We start from the raw sequence: 17,159 nt of genomic DNA on the forward strand, positions 1-17,159 counted from the left end.
ATGCTACAAATTTTTTCTGCTTTATTTTTTAGGTGCTTTTAAGGCAGACTATAAAAAGTTATCTGTGTTGTTTAATATTCTCCCACCACTGCTGCATGATTTACTCATTAGTATAGGGGAGTGTGGAGGTGTGAAAGTCCCCCCAGACATGCATACATGTATTCATACACACACACGCGCACACATCTACCCTATGCCCTAACTAATCTCCCTACTGCAATCTCCCAGGCAGACAGACACTCACACTTGCAGCTGCACACAAGCACACAAACCCTAACACTACCTGTCAGCAAAACTACCTGGTACTTAACTCTAGCATGATCAGGTGAAAACAAGTTTTTGAACATGATCATTAATACCAGTGACCAATGTAACTTACACAGCCAAGTGATTCTCTGAATTGTTTGGTTGACTAAATGCCTTACTGTAACCATTTCCTGGAGCGAGCATATGGCTAATTAATATATGCCTCTTCCTGTGAATGCCTCATTAACATTTGCAGTACACCAGAAAGATAGCCAGTCCTAATGCTGCACATATTTGCATTGCAGCAGCATGGTAGGGCTGGCTGTCTCTGAGCTACGAATGGTCACCCCAAGGTGTACACCAGGCGCATACCTTCAGGGAACGTTTCTGAATCAGGCCCCTTGTGACTGCAAGAAGGACCATTTTTCACTGAAAGGATTGAAACAGAGCAGCTTGAGGTCAGATCTGCAGCAAGCTTCACAGACAGTTAGAACAACGTATCCTAGGAGTTAGAATAAAGAAGAGCACATAAATGATGGCATGGCTGCCTGTTCAGAGTTGTGAAGAAGGCAGTTCCTCTCTGTTCCATGAGGCCCTTTATGTTTTTTGTGCACTGAAGGTACATACTGATTACCACTGCATCTTAATTAGGACTCTTCACACCTTAGTGTTTCTACAGAATTGCTTGCCACTTGGTTTCCCTTGTATAAGCAGTGCATCATAATGTCTTGTATCACTATGAGTGACCATCTCAGGTGAAGTAGAGTAGTTTCCACATTGAAGCAAAAGCTGTCGTTATATTGCTGTAGTGTTGTAAAGCTTTCACTGGAAGATAATTTTAGCTGGGCTGTTGTGCTAGATTATGACATGACTGCAAGCTTCTTAGTTTGTCAAGATTCAGCATTTTGGATACAGCATTAATCTTGTTAACCACTGTGTGCTGCAAAGATTTAACCTGTAAACACTGTACTGTGGTCTCCATGAGAGTATTGTATGTAAACATGCTTTTTATTCTGCAGTTTATAGTACACTTTGCATAATTTTTTTTAATTAATTGCAACTTTTGTAATAACATATATCATTTTTCTTACTGATACAGAGATTCCTACATCAAGTCCTTCTATCCCACGCATGATCCATGAGCCCATCCGTTGCACTTGTTCCATGCAGGGCACTGGCTTCTCCTGCCCCAGTGGTGTAGGTGGTCACCCTCCTCAGATGAAGGTGGTGACAGGTGACATCATAGTGGACATCAGTGGTCGAAATGCATCAGAGTACTTGCTGTACACATCAGATCGTTTCAGGCTCCACAGGTGAGACTTGAACCAGCTAGTAATGAAGGGTGGGAGTGAGAGAGCACAATATTGTAAGAGCAGGTTATTGTTGATAAGGTGAATCTTGTAACATTTGGTGATGGATTTCAGTGATGGGAACACATCTTCAATGTCATGTGCACTTCTGAAGGGTATATAAGCTATGGGGAAGTGACTTGAGGTTTATTATAAGTGTGTAACATTTGCAAAATGATGAAGGTAATTGATGGACTGGCAAATGAAGAAGACTGTAAAAAAGCTGGGGTTTTATACATTATGTGAGAGGAAAGAGGGGGATATGATTTAGGCCTACATTTGTCTGTTAGTTTATTTATTTATTTAGTCACTCAAATGTATTAACCACAGTAGAACTCTGATCTCAATGAATCAATTTCAGTATCGGCCCAGAAATAGAATAAAAAGGGTACAAGACAGTACAGTGAAGTCAAGATAGTGCAAAGCATGACATGTAATGACATGAAATGTATTAAACTGCAAAGATTAGACTGAAGGATTATTTAAATAAAGATCACAGTGTGTCGATATTAAAGCAGGAAGGATAGTTTGCTATGTCATGAGAATTTAGAAGTTCAAACAGAACAGAAAGTAAAAGAGTTTAGTAATGACATCCTGTTAACTGAGCATAAAGAATAAGTTATCGACAGAGATGGATGGTGATATTATGTTCTGCCCTCAACAGTGGTGGATCCAGGTTACTTTTTTACAAGGGCACAGTATGGGCACAGTAGCTGTCTGGGGAGGCATGAGAGAAAAAAGATGCTGAATATGTGTAAAATATACATACCTGCTGTCCTCTTCTATACCAGCTAAATCTGCCTTTCTTCTTAGAATGTAGTCCTGTCACCAAATGACATATTACAGTAACGTTCTCAGAATAATATGCCATGACCATTAGTTATTAGAGAATGAACTTAGCTGGTGATTCCAGGTATAATGAGTCATACATTCTGTCATGGCAGGGTGTGCAGCAAGTCTTTCAAAAATGTGCATACGTTTGTATGTAGATCTATGCATGCAAATAACCATCCTTACTAGAATTTCTAAAAACTCTCCTGTCTGTTCACAATCAGGCCGCTGATATTCTGCTTGTGCAGTACATGTTGCATCATTTTGTTATAGCTTTTGTAATGACACACACATATATATATATATATATATATATATATATATATATATATATAAAATTTTGATTTCCAGTACAGAGAGCCATACATCGAGTCCTTCCATCCTGCATGTGATCCAAAAAGGGTCCAGTGCCTTTAATTCATGTGCTTTATTGCCAAAGACTTGTATTTTTAGGGTTGCAATGGTGAAGTTTTGTTCAGTACTCTGTACAGATATGACATATACAGAACTTCACTAAGTTTTAATTATATCAAAAGAAAGAATCCATTTATTTCTCCTGAATAAAGATATTTTTTATTATTGTACTTATGCTGTGGATATAGCCAACCTCCTGGCAGACAGGCTCATTGAAAGCTTCACCCTTCTGTCCTACCATCATTAACCTAGGCTATCCCCAGCACCTACCCCCCCCCCTATCTCTAGGGGACAAGTCACTACTGCCTTCTCAAAGGCTAAAAACACAGCTTCCATGGGACCCAATAACATCCCAGGCTGCATTCTGCATCAACTCAACTCAGGCAGGAACTCACAACACCATTAGGCACCCTATTTAACCTAAACCTCACTACTGGTTTCTTTCAAGCTGAGTGGAGGATGGCCACTGTCATCCCTCTGCACAAAGTGGAGCGCCCACCGATCCAGGCAGTTATAGACCCATCAGCCTAACTAGTCTGATTGCAAGGCCATGGCACGCATTATCATGGACCACATTAACAAGGACGTCAGCAACCTCCAAACACTTGATCCCACACAATTTGGTTTTGTCAAGGGGAAATCATGCCTATTAAATTTTGTAGATGTCTTTGAGTCGGTCATCAAAGCCTTAGATGAGGGGGACAGTGCACACTGCCTACTTTGACCTGGCTGAGGCCTTCGACACTATTCCCCACCTGGGCATACTAGATAAACTCTCCCAGATTGGCGTAAATCTATAAGTGACCAGATGGGTAGATAACTGGCTCCCTAACAGAACTCACTCAGTCAAAATATGGGAAGCTGCCTCAAGTAGTAGACCTGTAACGAGTGGCATACCCCAAGGATCGGTCTTGGGGCCCCTGAGGTTTGGAATATACTTCTCTGAGGTGCAAGCCAAAACCAGAGGTCTATGGCTGACCAAGTTTGCAGATGACTGCAAGCTGGATGCTATCATCAACTCCCCTAGTGAGGTAGACATACTGCAAGAGGGTCTCACCCAGACAAATGACCGGTGCCAGAAACGCTGCCTCAAACTAAACAGCAAAAAAATGCATCATCATCCCCTTTGGGGACAGTGACATTTCCATAAAGTATCATATTAATAACAATGTTCTAAGCACGCAAGCAGTTGGGAGGGACCTGGGCACCCAAGTGCACAGCAATCTAAATTTTGACCCCCATGTCACCTCTATTGTATGGAGAGCTTTCTACATGGCTCACCTCATTAGTAACGGTATTTCTTCCAGGAACAAGGAAGTCATAATTTCCCTGTATTCCTCCCTTATCAGGCCCATCATTGAGTATAATGCCCCTTTTGGCATGTTACCTCATGAAGCACATGCAGCAGCTGGAGAGACCACAGAGTTTCCTGACCAGGAGAATCCAGGGCTTCAAAAATCTATCCTACATGGATAGACTAAGAGCCCTGTCCCTCTACTCCATCTCATATAGACTCCACAGAGGTGATCTATGGCTGGCATATAAAGCAAACTCTGATCCCAACTTGATGAAGTTGCTCCATATCCGCAAGCCAAATTCCACTCACGTGACCCACATGCAAAACCTCAACTTAGTCTGCCTCATCAATAGGACTTGCTAGCAGGACAGACATGTCTCGCAGAGACTCCTTCATGTGTGGAATAGACTCTCTCTCCACATCAGAGTACTTCATCCTCCCTCTTTAAGAGGAACCTGGATGACTGGATGGGAAATAGAAAAGACACCCCTTTTATACATTTTAAACCATATACATGGATGCTTACAACTCCATTGAATAACTCTTTTAAGAAGACAATATATACCCAAACTATGTGGGGGCTATGCCCCCCACACTCCCCCTTACTATATATACTAATTCCAGGATTGCACTACAATGGGGAAAGGGCATATACCTTTCAACGAAATGAGTTTCAGAAAAATGAACTTTCAGTCAAGTGTGCTCAGTCAAATGAGTTTCAGTGAAATGAGCTTTCAGTCAAGTGAAGTAGACCCATTTAAATATATTCTGGTGAAAGTTATAGGATTTTATTTCTGACATAAGAACTTAACGCATATTTACTGGACATTAGAAGTCAAATATCCCTCATGTGGAAACCAGGCATAGTGTCAGACTGTAACTACAAAAACCCTCTGGAATGCTGAATTTCCTGAACAGATGTAAGAGGCCCTATATCAGTCCCACAATGGCAATTCAGATTAAAGAAATCAGGGACTTCTAATACGATACTTGGGTATAGAACACAAACATTGCTACCTGAGAGTAATGTGCCCCTATTGAAAAGGTATACAATCTTTGACTGTGAAGGGACACACAGATATAATGGTTGCATTTCAATGGATACTGCCTTGCCAGCAAACTATATCAACAAAAATTCCAATGTGATATGAGAGACGAAGAGGTAATAGCATGGCAAGAGGCCAAGAATTTATTTGGACTTCAGTCTAGAGATTGCCTTCCCTATCAAGGATTGATATCAGAGTACAGGCGAAGACAAAGAAATACAGTGATCATATGTGAAAAACACTGGTAGAGGTTTTAGTAGAATCTAGAACAGAAATTGTTAAAAAAGAGATAATTAGTAGAGCATATAAAATATTGCATGATAACTGTAGGAATCCATCAGAGGAGGTTAGATAGGATTGGAAAGAGAAATTGCATAAGCAATTCACAAAGAAACAATGGGAGGATATATGTATGTCTCCCAAATATGCAACAAAAGTCTAGAAGACTTTGGATTTTTACTTAGAAATGCTTACATAGATATTTTTATACCCCAAGTAGACTCCAGAGAATTTTTCCTCAGGTAGACAGCAAATGTTGGAGGTGTGATGGGGAAGAAAGAGGTACTTGGGAACATGTTTTCTGATAGTGTGGTGGGTTAGTGGACTTTAAGGATTCTCTATGGGATGCGCTGTTAGCGATGCTGGGTGGGTGGATTGTTGTGAAGAGGGAGATGATTTTTCTGAGCTATGACACAGAATCATAATTGCCTATGAAAATTGCCATGGTATGGACTTGACGCCAAAAAAGAAATTACTAGAAAATAGAAATCAAAAATCTAAACCAACTGCATTAGAAGTAGTGAATATAGTAACAGAGATAAAACAACTGAAATTGAGATCTTTAAAAGCAAACTACTTAGGAAAAAAATGGGAATTGTGGGAACAGTACGTATGGGGGAGGGATGAAGTTTAAAAGAAGGCAGGACTTAAATGAGCTATGTAATGTTTAACTGAAAATTATTTGAGTAGATTAAAAGTGATGTATAACGTTTGCAGCTGTGTGTGTATCAGTATGGTTTGTGATGTTAAACATACCTCTCAACCTGGAAACATCAAAAATCTGGACAAGGCCCATGAAAAATAGATACAAATCTGTATGCTGATTAACATGTAATTTGCTTACATAATTATGTAACCCCACCCACTCCAATGGAATTGTGGGATATCAACTTTCAAACGAAAACTGAAGAACAGACAACCAAATTATGGCACCAGAGTCCCCTTGCAGCCATTCCAATGTCCCATTACCTGGCAGTTTTGCACCATTTACCATAAACAGTAATGTGTGCATACTGCTTTACATCTACAATGATTATTTGGATTTTATTTTTACATTTTGCAGCACAACGAGCAATGCACATACACTAACAGGCATCTGCTAAACAAAACAATACTGTCTCAATGAAAATAGACTTGGCATTAAAACTTCTCTGCCTTTGAAACTCACATTCATTGAAATAGTATTGAAACCCACACCACATCCAAAGAAAATGCATCTGACCAGTGGTGGATAAAGATTACCTTTGGGCCATTTTCAAATCATTGGCCCCTTGCACACAAAATAAGAAACATACATGTGTTCTTTTCTTTGATACACTTTCCTGACTTTATTAAGTTATATTCTTTGTATAATACAACACACTTGTTAGAGTGCATTTTAAATTTATTGTTTGAACATTTTTCCAGTAGGCTGAACTGTAGGCAATGAAACAAAATGCATGAATCAATAATGACAAAACTGCCCAATTCAGAACATTTCCATCATAAAATTCTACTTCCACACCCACATTATAAATAGAATGACAATAGTGTAAGCCATAGGCATCTTGCACAGCTTCTCACACTTATTTTCAACTTCAGTTTTTTTGGTGGGGGGGGGGGGCAAAAGGTAAAAAAAACAGGGACACATTTTAAACATTGCTTGTATAATTTTGGAAAGTTGCTAGAACAAAATGTTGTTACCACCATGCATATCACTGGCAAGTCTTGAACCCAGGACCCTATGCACTACAGTCAGAGCAACATACCACTATGCCAAATCAACAGTTTCCTAAAAAATAGGAAGACTGAAACTCAAGGGCTATCATTTAGTGAATTCAGTTCTCACATCTCACCATAGCTCTCAACCTCTTAACACAAAAAACCTGGACAAAGCCAATATGGGGGAATACAAATTCAGTTCTTGCTTCTCACTCACCATAGCTCTCAACTCTTAGCACAAAATACCTGGACAAACAACAATGCCAATAAAGGCGGAATGCAAATTCTTTTCTCACTTCTCACCATAGCTCTTCTCAAACTCTTAGCACAACAAATCTGGGCAAAGCTCATAAATGGTGGTGGCTAGGGACTTTAGGCTCTTTTTACCCTGAAATACCTCTAGCCGCCAGGTGTATTACATGGGGGCATTTACACACAAACACACACACACACACACACACACACACACACACACTTACTTGAGTCCATAACACGACTGGTGCTACTTGATTTGGTTAATCCAAAACTGGCTGCTGCTCTTCCAAATGAAATGAACATCTGTTCAATGATTTCCCACTTGCATTTGTTGATCTAAAACGAGCAAGTGAGTGCTGCTCCAAATCAAATGAACGGCTGTAATCCAAAGCGAGTGGGTGCTGCTGTTAAAATGATTTCCCTGTTCCAAATCAAACGAACAGCTGTAATCCAAAGTGAATGATTTTTGCGCCTGCATTTGCAGCCAGATCAGCCAGAAATGATGGCGTGAGATCATTGAGCTAAATACCGACTGGCTGGTAGCCCTGATGGAGCTGACGTCATCGCTCATGTGATGATGTCAGCTCCGACAGCGTGGTATTTGAAAAAATTTAAAAAAAAAACAAATGAAAAAAATTGGAAATGAAGGGGTGCCACTCGGGAATCATGGCACCCCTTCATTTGGACCCAAAACTTGGTAAAAAATGAGTAATTCGGTATGGTTGGGAGGTATGAGGTAAAATGCTTGCAACTAGGATTGTGTTGATGTGGTTTGTTTTCATTTATATAAATGTATGATTGTTTATGTTGTTAAGTGATGGTTTAATACAGATGTTCCTTGTTTAAAAAAGGGACAGGAATTGAATAATTTGTATAATATTGCTTAGGTTATATGATATATAGCAGTATACAGTATGTGAAGTATAATGTTTGTTAATGTTAATGTGTTACTACAGTTTGATTACTTTTATATAAATGTAATTTTGTCTGTGTACCATGTGATAATTCAATAAAGGTGTTTAAAAAAAGTCTAGAAGATTTAGCATCTTTGCTTGGAAGTATTTACATAGCTATTTTTATACTCTAAGTTGACTCAAAGGAATTTTTCATCAGGTAGATAGCAAATTTTGGAGGTGTGATGGGGAAGAAAGAGGCAATTGGGAACATATTTTTTGGCAGTGTAATGAGCTGACAGACTTTAAAAATTCCATGCAGATTACTGTATCAGAAATACTGGGTGAGCAAATTGCTATAACTAAGAAAATGATTTTGTTTGAGCTATGATACAGACTCAGAATATTCTGAATTGTGCAGTTTTGTCATTATTGGTTCATGCATTTTGTTTCAAATGTTAAAAACAATAAATTTAAAATGCACCTCTAACAAGTATGCTGTATTATACAAGGAATATAATATAATTTAATATAATCAGGAAGGTGTGTCAAAGAAAACATGTAAGTTTGGTGTTTTAAAAACATCCCAAAAGTAATCTTTCTCTGCCAGTGGTCAAATGCATTTTCTTTGAATGTGGGTTTCAATGCTTTTTCAATGAATGTGAGTTTCAAGGGCATAGAAGCTTTAATGCTAAGTCTGTTTTCACTGGGAAACTGTGCTGCTTTGTTTAGCAGATATCTGACTATCAGTGTTTGTGCTATAAAATGTAAAATAGAAGTTTTAAGTGAAATCCGAATAATCATTGTAAAATCATTGTAAAAGTAAAGCAGACACTGTGCACAATACAGTGTTTATCGTAAATGGGGCAAAATATCCAAGTAATGGGACATTGGAATGGCTGCAGTAGAGAGGGCTTTGTATGGGGGGCCCCATTTGACCATGATTTTGCAGAGAAACCAGTTTAATAAAAAGCAGAGCTTTCGGGCGTAACCCTTCTTCAATACTAATACATTCAAACACTAAACTTAAATAAAAAATTAAAGACATATACATCACCACCTCTTTCATTTGGACATAGAGCATCAATCACTCTAAACTTAAATGTATGAGTTTCACCACATTTTTGGAAGATAGGTCAAGCCTCACAGATAGTCAGTGTAATAACACCATTACTCAACATGAAATAAGGTACGTCACAACTTTTAATGGTAGGTCAAGTTCAATTAGACAAATTATTAACAGGAACTGGCCCATTCTGATGGCATTGGATGAACTAAAAACTATATTGGGCACCAAGCCACATTTTACATATAAAAATATGAGGACGATTAAAAGTTTACTCTGTTATAAAGATTTTTATAGACCCTGTTATACACAATTGGCTGCTAAAACTGGTACTTTTCCATGTTTTAAGTGTGTTGCCTGTGCTTACATTTTAGGGAATGGTAGTGATATTTTTACTCATCCTGCCAATGGACAAGTATTTAATTTTAAAATTACAGCTACTTGTAACACCACTTTTGTGGTTTATTTGGCTACCTGCATCTCATGCAGTTCATTTTACGTAGGAAAAACAATACGTAAGCTTAAGGAATGTGTTATAGACCATAATTCTGAAATTAGGAGAAATTGTGACAATAATGCACTATGTAAACATATTAAAACTTGTGGTGAAACACATACATTTAAGTTTAGAGTGATTGATGCTCTATGTCCAAATGAAAGAGGTGGTGATGTCAACAACCGCCTTGAGCTCAAAGAATTTGAATGGATATTGAGATTAGCTGCTGACACTCATCCTGGTTTAAATAGCACTGTCAGTTTAAAACCTGTGTTAGTTAAGCTACGTAATATTGTAAAGTAAATATTTTATACTGTGTATCTACACATCTTTTAATATATTTATATGTATATGTCTTTAATTTTTAATTTGTTTTCTGTCACATGATTTCATTTGGCTGCTGGTCATGTGATTCTAGACCTGTATTTAAGCTTCTAGAGTTTAGTGTTTGAATGTATTAGTATTGAAGAAGGGTTACGCCCGAAAGCTCTGCTTTTTATTAACCTTCTTAAAGTAAGCTAGCTGTGTTAAGCAGCAGTTAGTTGGGTTACCCATTTCAAAGGTTGGAGGAAAAAATGCTAAATGATCTTTCATTAGATTTTAGATGAATATTTACAGACTTCTTGCAACAAACAATTAGAAGAGTACCAACAGAGAATACTTAACTATTGACACAGCCAAATCTTGGTTGAGAGTTAAGTGAGAAGTGACTGAGGGGTCATTGGTGGAGTTAAAGTTAAAAAAGCGGAACTACTCCAAACTGTTTATCAATTAAAAAAATCATGACTTTTTGCCCTCCTGCATGGCCCACTAAGCTAAATATGCCAACTCAGAGATCACAGCACCTCAGGGCTTTGTTTAGTTTGAAGAATGACATGGACTTTACAGCAGTGTAGCTCTTCAGTATGGTTTTGATAAACTGAGATGCAGACATCTTTGTTTTGATAACTGATACTCACAACTCTAGTTGTGATGTGTAAATGCTGTAATCCCATACAATGCAGTGCATTAAAACATATGGTACATTGCACTTAAACATTCAGCTATGGAAAATTTCACAAAGTAAATAGTACAAAATGAAAGGGAATGGAAAAAAAAGAAAATTAGTAATGTAGACGTTAAATAAATAGAAACTGAAGTTATTTTATTATTCATCAGACAAACAAATAAACCAAGTTACTAACACCACTGTTTATATATATATATATATATATATATATATATATATATATAAATAAGCAGAACATTGCTAGAGTAATGGTCCTTGAATTTGCATTCTTTTTCTGAAGGGTATTAAATCTGAAACCCAAGCATCTATCTTTATATAGTGACTATAACCTTACTGATTTGCTAGAAAATATATATACATTATGAACAACTGACAAAATGTGAGTCAAAATCAGAGACATTTTGGAAACGAAGGACTGTGTAGAGTATCTGTGCCTCTTTAGACATGCAATTTTATATATATATATATATATATATATATATATATATATATATATATATATATGTATATATATCTATATATATTAGAAACACACACACATATGGCCATCAGTTAAGCCATTCAAATGACTTTATACTTCAGAAGCCTGGAATCAAACGAACAAGTGAATAAATGCATAAAAACTGAATGTATCTTCTTGGATCACTGCTGTCAGACACATTATTCAAGCCACTGCTTCGCCACCCCCACCACCATACCTCTCAACCTCTTAGCTCAAGGATCAAGGAGAAAACTTTAAAGTAACGGGATGCAAACAACCAAAATCAAAGACAAATCTTGTTATTTATTTAGAAAGTTGCTAGAGTGATAAGGTTTGCATTGGCTTGCTTTTTATGAAGGCTGCTAAATCTGGAATTCCAAATGTCTGTCATTATTTTGTGACTGTGCCCCTTAATGATTTGCTAGAGAAATTACAAATGTCGCAAGGAGCAGACCAAACTATGAGGCAGAACTTGGCATACTCTGTGAAATCAAGGACAGTTGAGAGCATCTCTTGATTCACACACACACACACACACACACACACACATATATATATATATATATATATATATGTATATATTTATCCCCTACGAAATCCGAACACTCACATTCCCAATGCCCAAAATACCAAGACCACATGCCCGAAACACCGAAAAACCAAAACCGCGCAATTCAAAATCGCGAAAAGTATACCAAAGATACAGCACACACATGAACATTCACATGCCTTTCCCAGAACACAAACAAACAAACCTACACTACAGACAAGCAGGGGGGCAAGCACCCCTGCACTCCCCAGACCCACCTACTTAAATATTCTAACTCCAAGGTCGCACTACAGACACACGAAAAAAACCACATACCACTATTCCCCTCGCGCACACTCGCACACATCACATTCACAACACACTACAACCCCTAACCAACACACACACGGAAATACTTACCCTACCTAACACCTATCCATTCACAAATTGCAACACCAAAACCACGAATTTCAACATGTCTGATCATTGGGAATTTTGAAATTCGTGCTTCTGGGGTTTCGGTATTTAGAGCTTTCGGCTTTATAATCTCGGGATTCTGAAATTCAGTATTTCAGAATTTCGAGATTATAAAGTGCTCATATATATATATATATATATATATATATATATATATATGTCAAAATAATGAATTACCATAACCTCAAGTTGCAAAAATGGCAGGATGGAAACAATGAAAGTTTATATTCACGAACGTCCAGATCGTCGTAAATTTTCCCCTGATAAGTAAAGAGAAAATGGCAAAGTTCACTACATTGGTCAACTGACTCATTTTGCAGTAAAAACCTACAACAATCTGGATGCTCATGCATGTAAACTTTTGTCGTTTCTGTCTCGCCATTTTGCAACTTATACACATGCACGCCTGCACACAGACACAAAGAAACACATAGATGTCAACATCAATTATAGCTACATGTATGACTTTCACTGTACACCCAAGAAATTTGATTGAGATCGTATGAATGAATAAATGCATAAACTAACTGCCACACAGAAATGTGTATTTTCAGTGTACAGATTGCAGCTTGCTGTAACCAGCATCCCCCTTTCCACCTACTTCTCATTCTCTTAGTTCGGGTATCAAGCAGAAAGATGAAAAGTAATGGGAGACAAAGGACTAAAATCAGGGACCTATACTGACCTTATAAACTTAGAATCCTGTTAGAGAAACAGGCTTTAGGGTAAGATGCTTTTTCTGTCTGAAGCTTGGTATCTGTCATTAGTTAATGACTGTGTTTGTAGGTTCATAGGTGTATACTAGGCTAACGACCACTAGGGCACTTATAAGCCTAGCCATCCAACCCAAATGTGACCAAAAATTTGATTTATACATGGAGTGATTTACTGGCTGCCTCTGTCTGTCAGATACATAGGTGCCAGACTATGGGTGAATTTCCGATTACCTATCCATTGGTCCAACTTGAGCTTAAATAGGTTTAGGGGGAATAACTCTCCTTCACGTGATCTGGGAGCCTGTTCCACAGAATGGAAATCTTCTGAGAAACATATCTATCTCTCCAACTATGTCCTATTTGCATTGCGAGCAAAAAAGTAGTTCTGATGCTGTTTGTTTTTGAGGATCTGCAAAAAGTTAATCAAAACAGGGCCCATGGACAACTTGTATACCAGGCAGAGATCACCTGTCAGAAGTCTGTATGATATGGAGTAAAGAGACAAGGCTTTGAGGTGGTCAGCATAGGGCATTGTGTTTATTCCCTGTATCCTTTTTGTAAGGAACTTTTGTGGACATTCCAGTTGCTGTCTGTGTCCGGTCATGTACATACCAAAGGGGGCATAATACTCTATGACGGGTCTAATGAATGTCAAGTACAGTGGTACAGTGACCTCTGTGGACACAGATGCTATGCCCTTACTTATAAGTTGAGCAACATACAAAGATTTTCTTACTACTTTCAACACATATTGGTCAAAGGCTAGGTTGCTTTCTATGTGAGTTCCCAGACTCTTGACTAGTGAATCAAATTTTAGGGACGTTTTATTGATGATATAGTTATCTGGGGTGGCCAGCTTTCCAAAAGATACTATAATGCATTTCTTGGCATTGAGCTTTAAGACATGGCTTTGGCTCCAATCATTTGTCTGTGTTAGATCTGCCAGAAGGGTGCTGTCATCTTGGGAGAATTCAGTGAGTGCTCCCAGTCTGCAGTCATCTGCATAGGGCTTTGACCTCCGAGAAGTAGATGCCAGAGAGAAGCGGGCACAGCAGCGAGCCCTGAGGGACTCCATTGGTGAACAGCCTTGTGGAGGTGGCCTCACAAATCCTAACCTCTTGGGTCCTACCCATGAGCCAGCTAGCTACCCTGCATGTTATAAAGGGGTTTATGCTTAGTTCCATATGTTTGTTGACAATACCTGAGTAGAGTATTGCATCCAATGCTTTAGCCAGATCTAGGTAGGCATTTGTTGACAATACCTGAGTAGAGTATTGCATCCAATGCTTTAGCCAGATCTAGGTAGGCATTTGTTGACAATACCTGAGTAGAGTATTGCATCAAATGCTTTAGCCAGATCTAGGTAGGCATTTGTTGACAATACCTGAGTAGAGTATTGCATCAAATGCTTTAGCCAGATCTAGGTAGGCATTTGTTGACAATACCTGAGTAGAGTATTGCATCAAATGCTTTAGCCAGATCTAGGTAGGCATTTGTTGACAATACCTGAGTAGAGTATTGCATCCAATGCTTTAGCCAGATCTAGGTAGGCAGTATGCACTATTTTCCTTTCATCCATTGCCTTGGTGACCTATTCAGAGAAGTCCACCAGATTCAGTAAGCATGATCTTCTTTTGACAAAGCCAAACTGGGATGGATCCATTGTCTGGAGGTCTCCTGTGTCCTTGCTGATAATTTCCATAATAATTCCTTCTATGGCTTGCAAAAGAGACAAGTCAGACTAATGGGTCTTTAGTGTCCAGGATCTGTTGAAGGTCTTCCCATATGAAGGGGGATGACCATTGCAGTCCACCATTCACATGGTACAAATTGTGTTTTAAGACTATAATTAAATTGTGATTCCAGATGTACTGATAAGTCATGTTTTAGATTGATCAAGAGGCATTCCAGGATGTTATTGGGACTCAGTCAGTCTGTGTTCTTGGCTTTATGGACCACAGCCAGTACATGCTGCCCTAGTTTTAGTTGGAGGGGCTATTTTTGAGGATTTTTCTTGTGAGATGATTGAGGGTGGGGGGGTTGGGGGTAAAATATGAACTAAAGTTGTCTGCTAACAGATTTTCTATATCACCAGACTCAGTGAATGAATACAGCCCCATTAACCACCAGCTCAACCCACTGCTGTGTGCTGCCCGTGAGATTTATGACATAACTGAGGAAGGCTGTATGGCTGTCTTTATCCTCAAAGTTAGCTTTGTTTCACCTAATTGTAGCTCATAGTTGCTTATTTAGTTTGATGAGAGAGTTTTTATCTTTAATGGAATTACCGTTCCTGATTTTTGCCATATGTTTTCATTTTGTTGTATACCCTGTTAAATTTGTGATGCTACTGGGGTGGTTTGTTTCTGAAGCTAGTTCTGGCCTTTTTACTGGTAAGTACTGCAGGCTGTATGCAGCCATTGACATGGTTGTGCAGAGTTTCTTAGAGCAATTCAGCATAGGCTGGTGTGTTCTATGGGCTTGGAGGGGCATTGAATTTTGAGAAACCATCACTTAATAAAAGGTAGTTTGCCTTGGAATAGTTCCTAACTGTGGGTCTATATCATATGAGCAAATCACACAAATTGCAAACGCTCATAATATCGAACGTACCGGACCTTGAACTTCCTATTGAGGGGGGCTGCACCCCCCACTAAATATATATTCCAACTTCGAGATCGCACTGCAGTGAGGAAAGGGCAAATATCCCATTCTTCACTGTCCTGCAATCTCAGAAAAAGCACTTCGAGGTCCGTTACATTCGATATTATGAGCGTTCGCAGTTTGTGCGATTCGCTCATATGATATAGACCCCCTAACTGTTACTGGTTTCATTGGAGTTACAGAGTTGATTTTGATTTCGAAGGGGATGATATTGTGGTCAGACCTTACCAGGGAGGACAAGATATTGGGGGTTGTTGCTTTCTCCCATGCTTATTAGCATGAGGACCAGTATGCTGGAGCTCTAGTGGCCATATTCACTATTTGGTCATTCGTGTTTGTATTTACAAAATCAGGGAATCTATAAGCCAGTAGACTTGAGGCCATGTAGGATTCGCAGTCTACAGAGACATAATTAAAGTCTGCCATGAGTGTGGTATTAGGGTGGATGGAGAGTATCGCTAATAGGTCCAAGTATACATTGTGAGCTTCTTGGGACATGGAGGTTGACATACAGCTGGCTAGGGTATTGTTCCCAATTTTGTCTATGGTGATCTGCACATGGAGGAACTCCAGCATGCTGTTCTGTTTGACCAGCCTAGAGGTATGCTTGTTACTGATGTATATTAGGACACCTCCACCTTTATTCCTTGTCTGTGCAGGTACTGGTCTAAAAGTGTGGAAGACACTGAAAATTTGCACTGATTGGGTAACTTCACAGATGTCGTTATTTCTGAGTGTGAGGAAGGCTTGGAGGGAGTGTTTTTTTTTTTTTTTATTTAGGCTCCTGTCATTTGACCAGTAATACGTTCAGTTGAGTTGATTTTGCTTTGTCTTTAGGTTTGTCAATTTGGCATTGCCTAAAAAAGGTACCATGGGGGTGGATAAAGTTTTCGTCAGTATTTGAAAGCCTAGAGGGCAAGGTGCAGACCATCTTTGGCAAAGCAATATGGTATGTTAACCATGTCCTCCCAAGATGACATGTATTGCATCCAGTTAGAATGACACAAGAAAGACAAACAGTTGTTAGAATTGGTCATCTTTTGCTCATATCATCCTGGGAGATGGTAATATACTGCTTAATGCTAGGCTCACACCAGCCTGAGATATGTAGTCTGAGAGGTCCATAATGCCTTTCTTCATATAGTCCAGGGAGGTATGTCTCAGGTCATTTACACCTACATGGACTATGATGGAATCATACTGGTACCTGTGGTGTAATGACTTAAGTGCATCTGTGATTTGGAGGATCCTGGCTCCAGGTAAGTAACTAACCATTACCTTCTCCTTATTCAGCCTTCTTAGAGGGGCATCGGGATGTCTTACAATGGATTCACTATGACTAGAGTCTTGGGAAATGGGTTTGCTTGCCTCAGGGGTTTAGTGTTCAGGGCTCCACTGAGTATGACTGTA

The 17,159-nt window shown here is 38.9% G+C and overlaps 1 protein-coding gene across 1 annotated transcript in view; it reads left to right on the forward strand.

The window, feature by feature from the left end:
* Nucleotides 1–17,159, forward strand: part of ABCA2 (ATP binding cassette subfamily A member 2) — a gene marked incomplete in the record, with an annotated part of 2,505,641 nt that overhangs the window by 1,977,678 nt on the left and 510,804 nt on the right. Inside the window, 1 exon segment of the mRNA XM_044058216.1 lies at nt 1,346–1,559. Within this exon segment, the coding sequence (XP_043914151.1) occupies nt 1,346–1,559 (214 nt within the window).

This window comes from Protopterus annectens, chromosome 16.part0 (assembly GCF_019279795.1).
Source record: "Protopterus annectens isolate FY-2018-M chromosome 16.part0, PAN1.0, whole genome shotgun sequence".
In the NCBI taxonomy this organism is placed as follows: Eukaryota; Metazoa; Chordata; order Ceratodontiformes; family Protopteridae; genus Protopterus; species Protopterus annectens.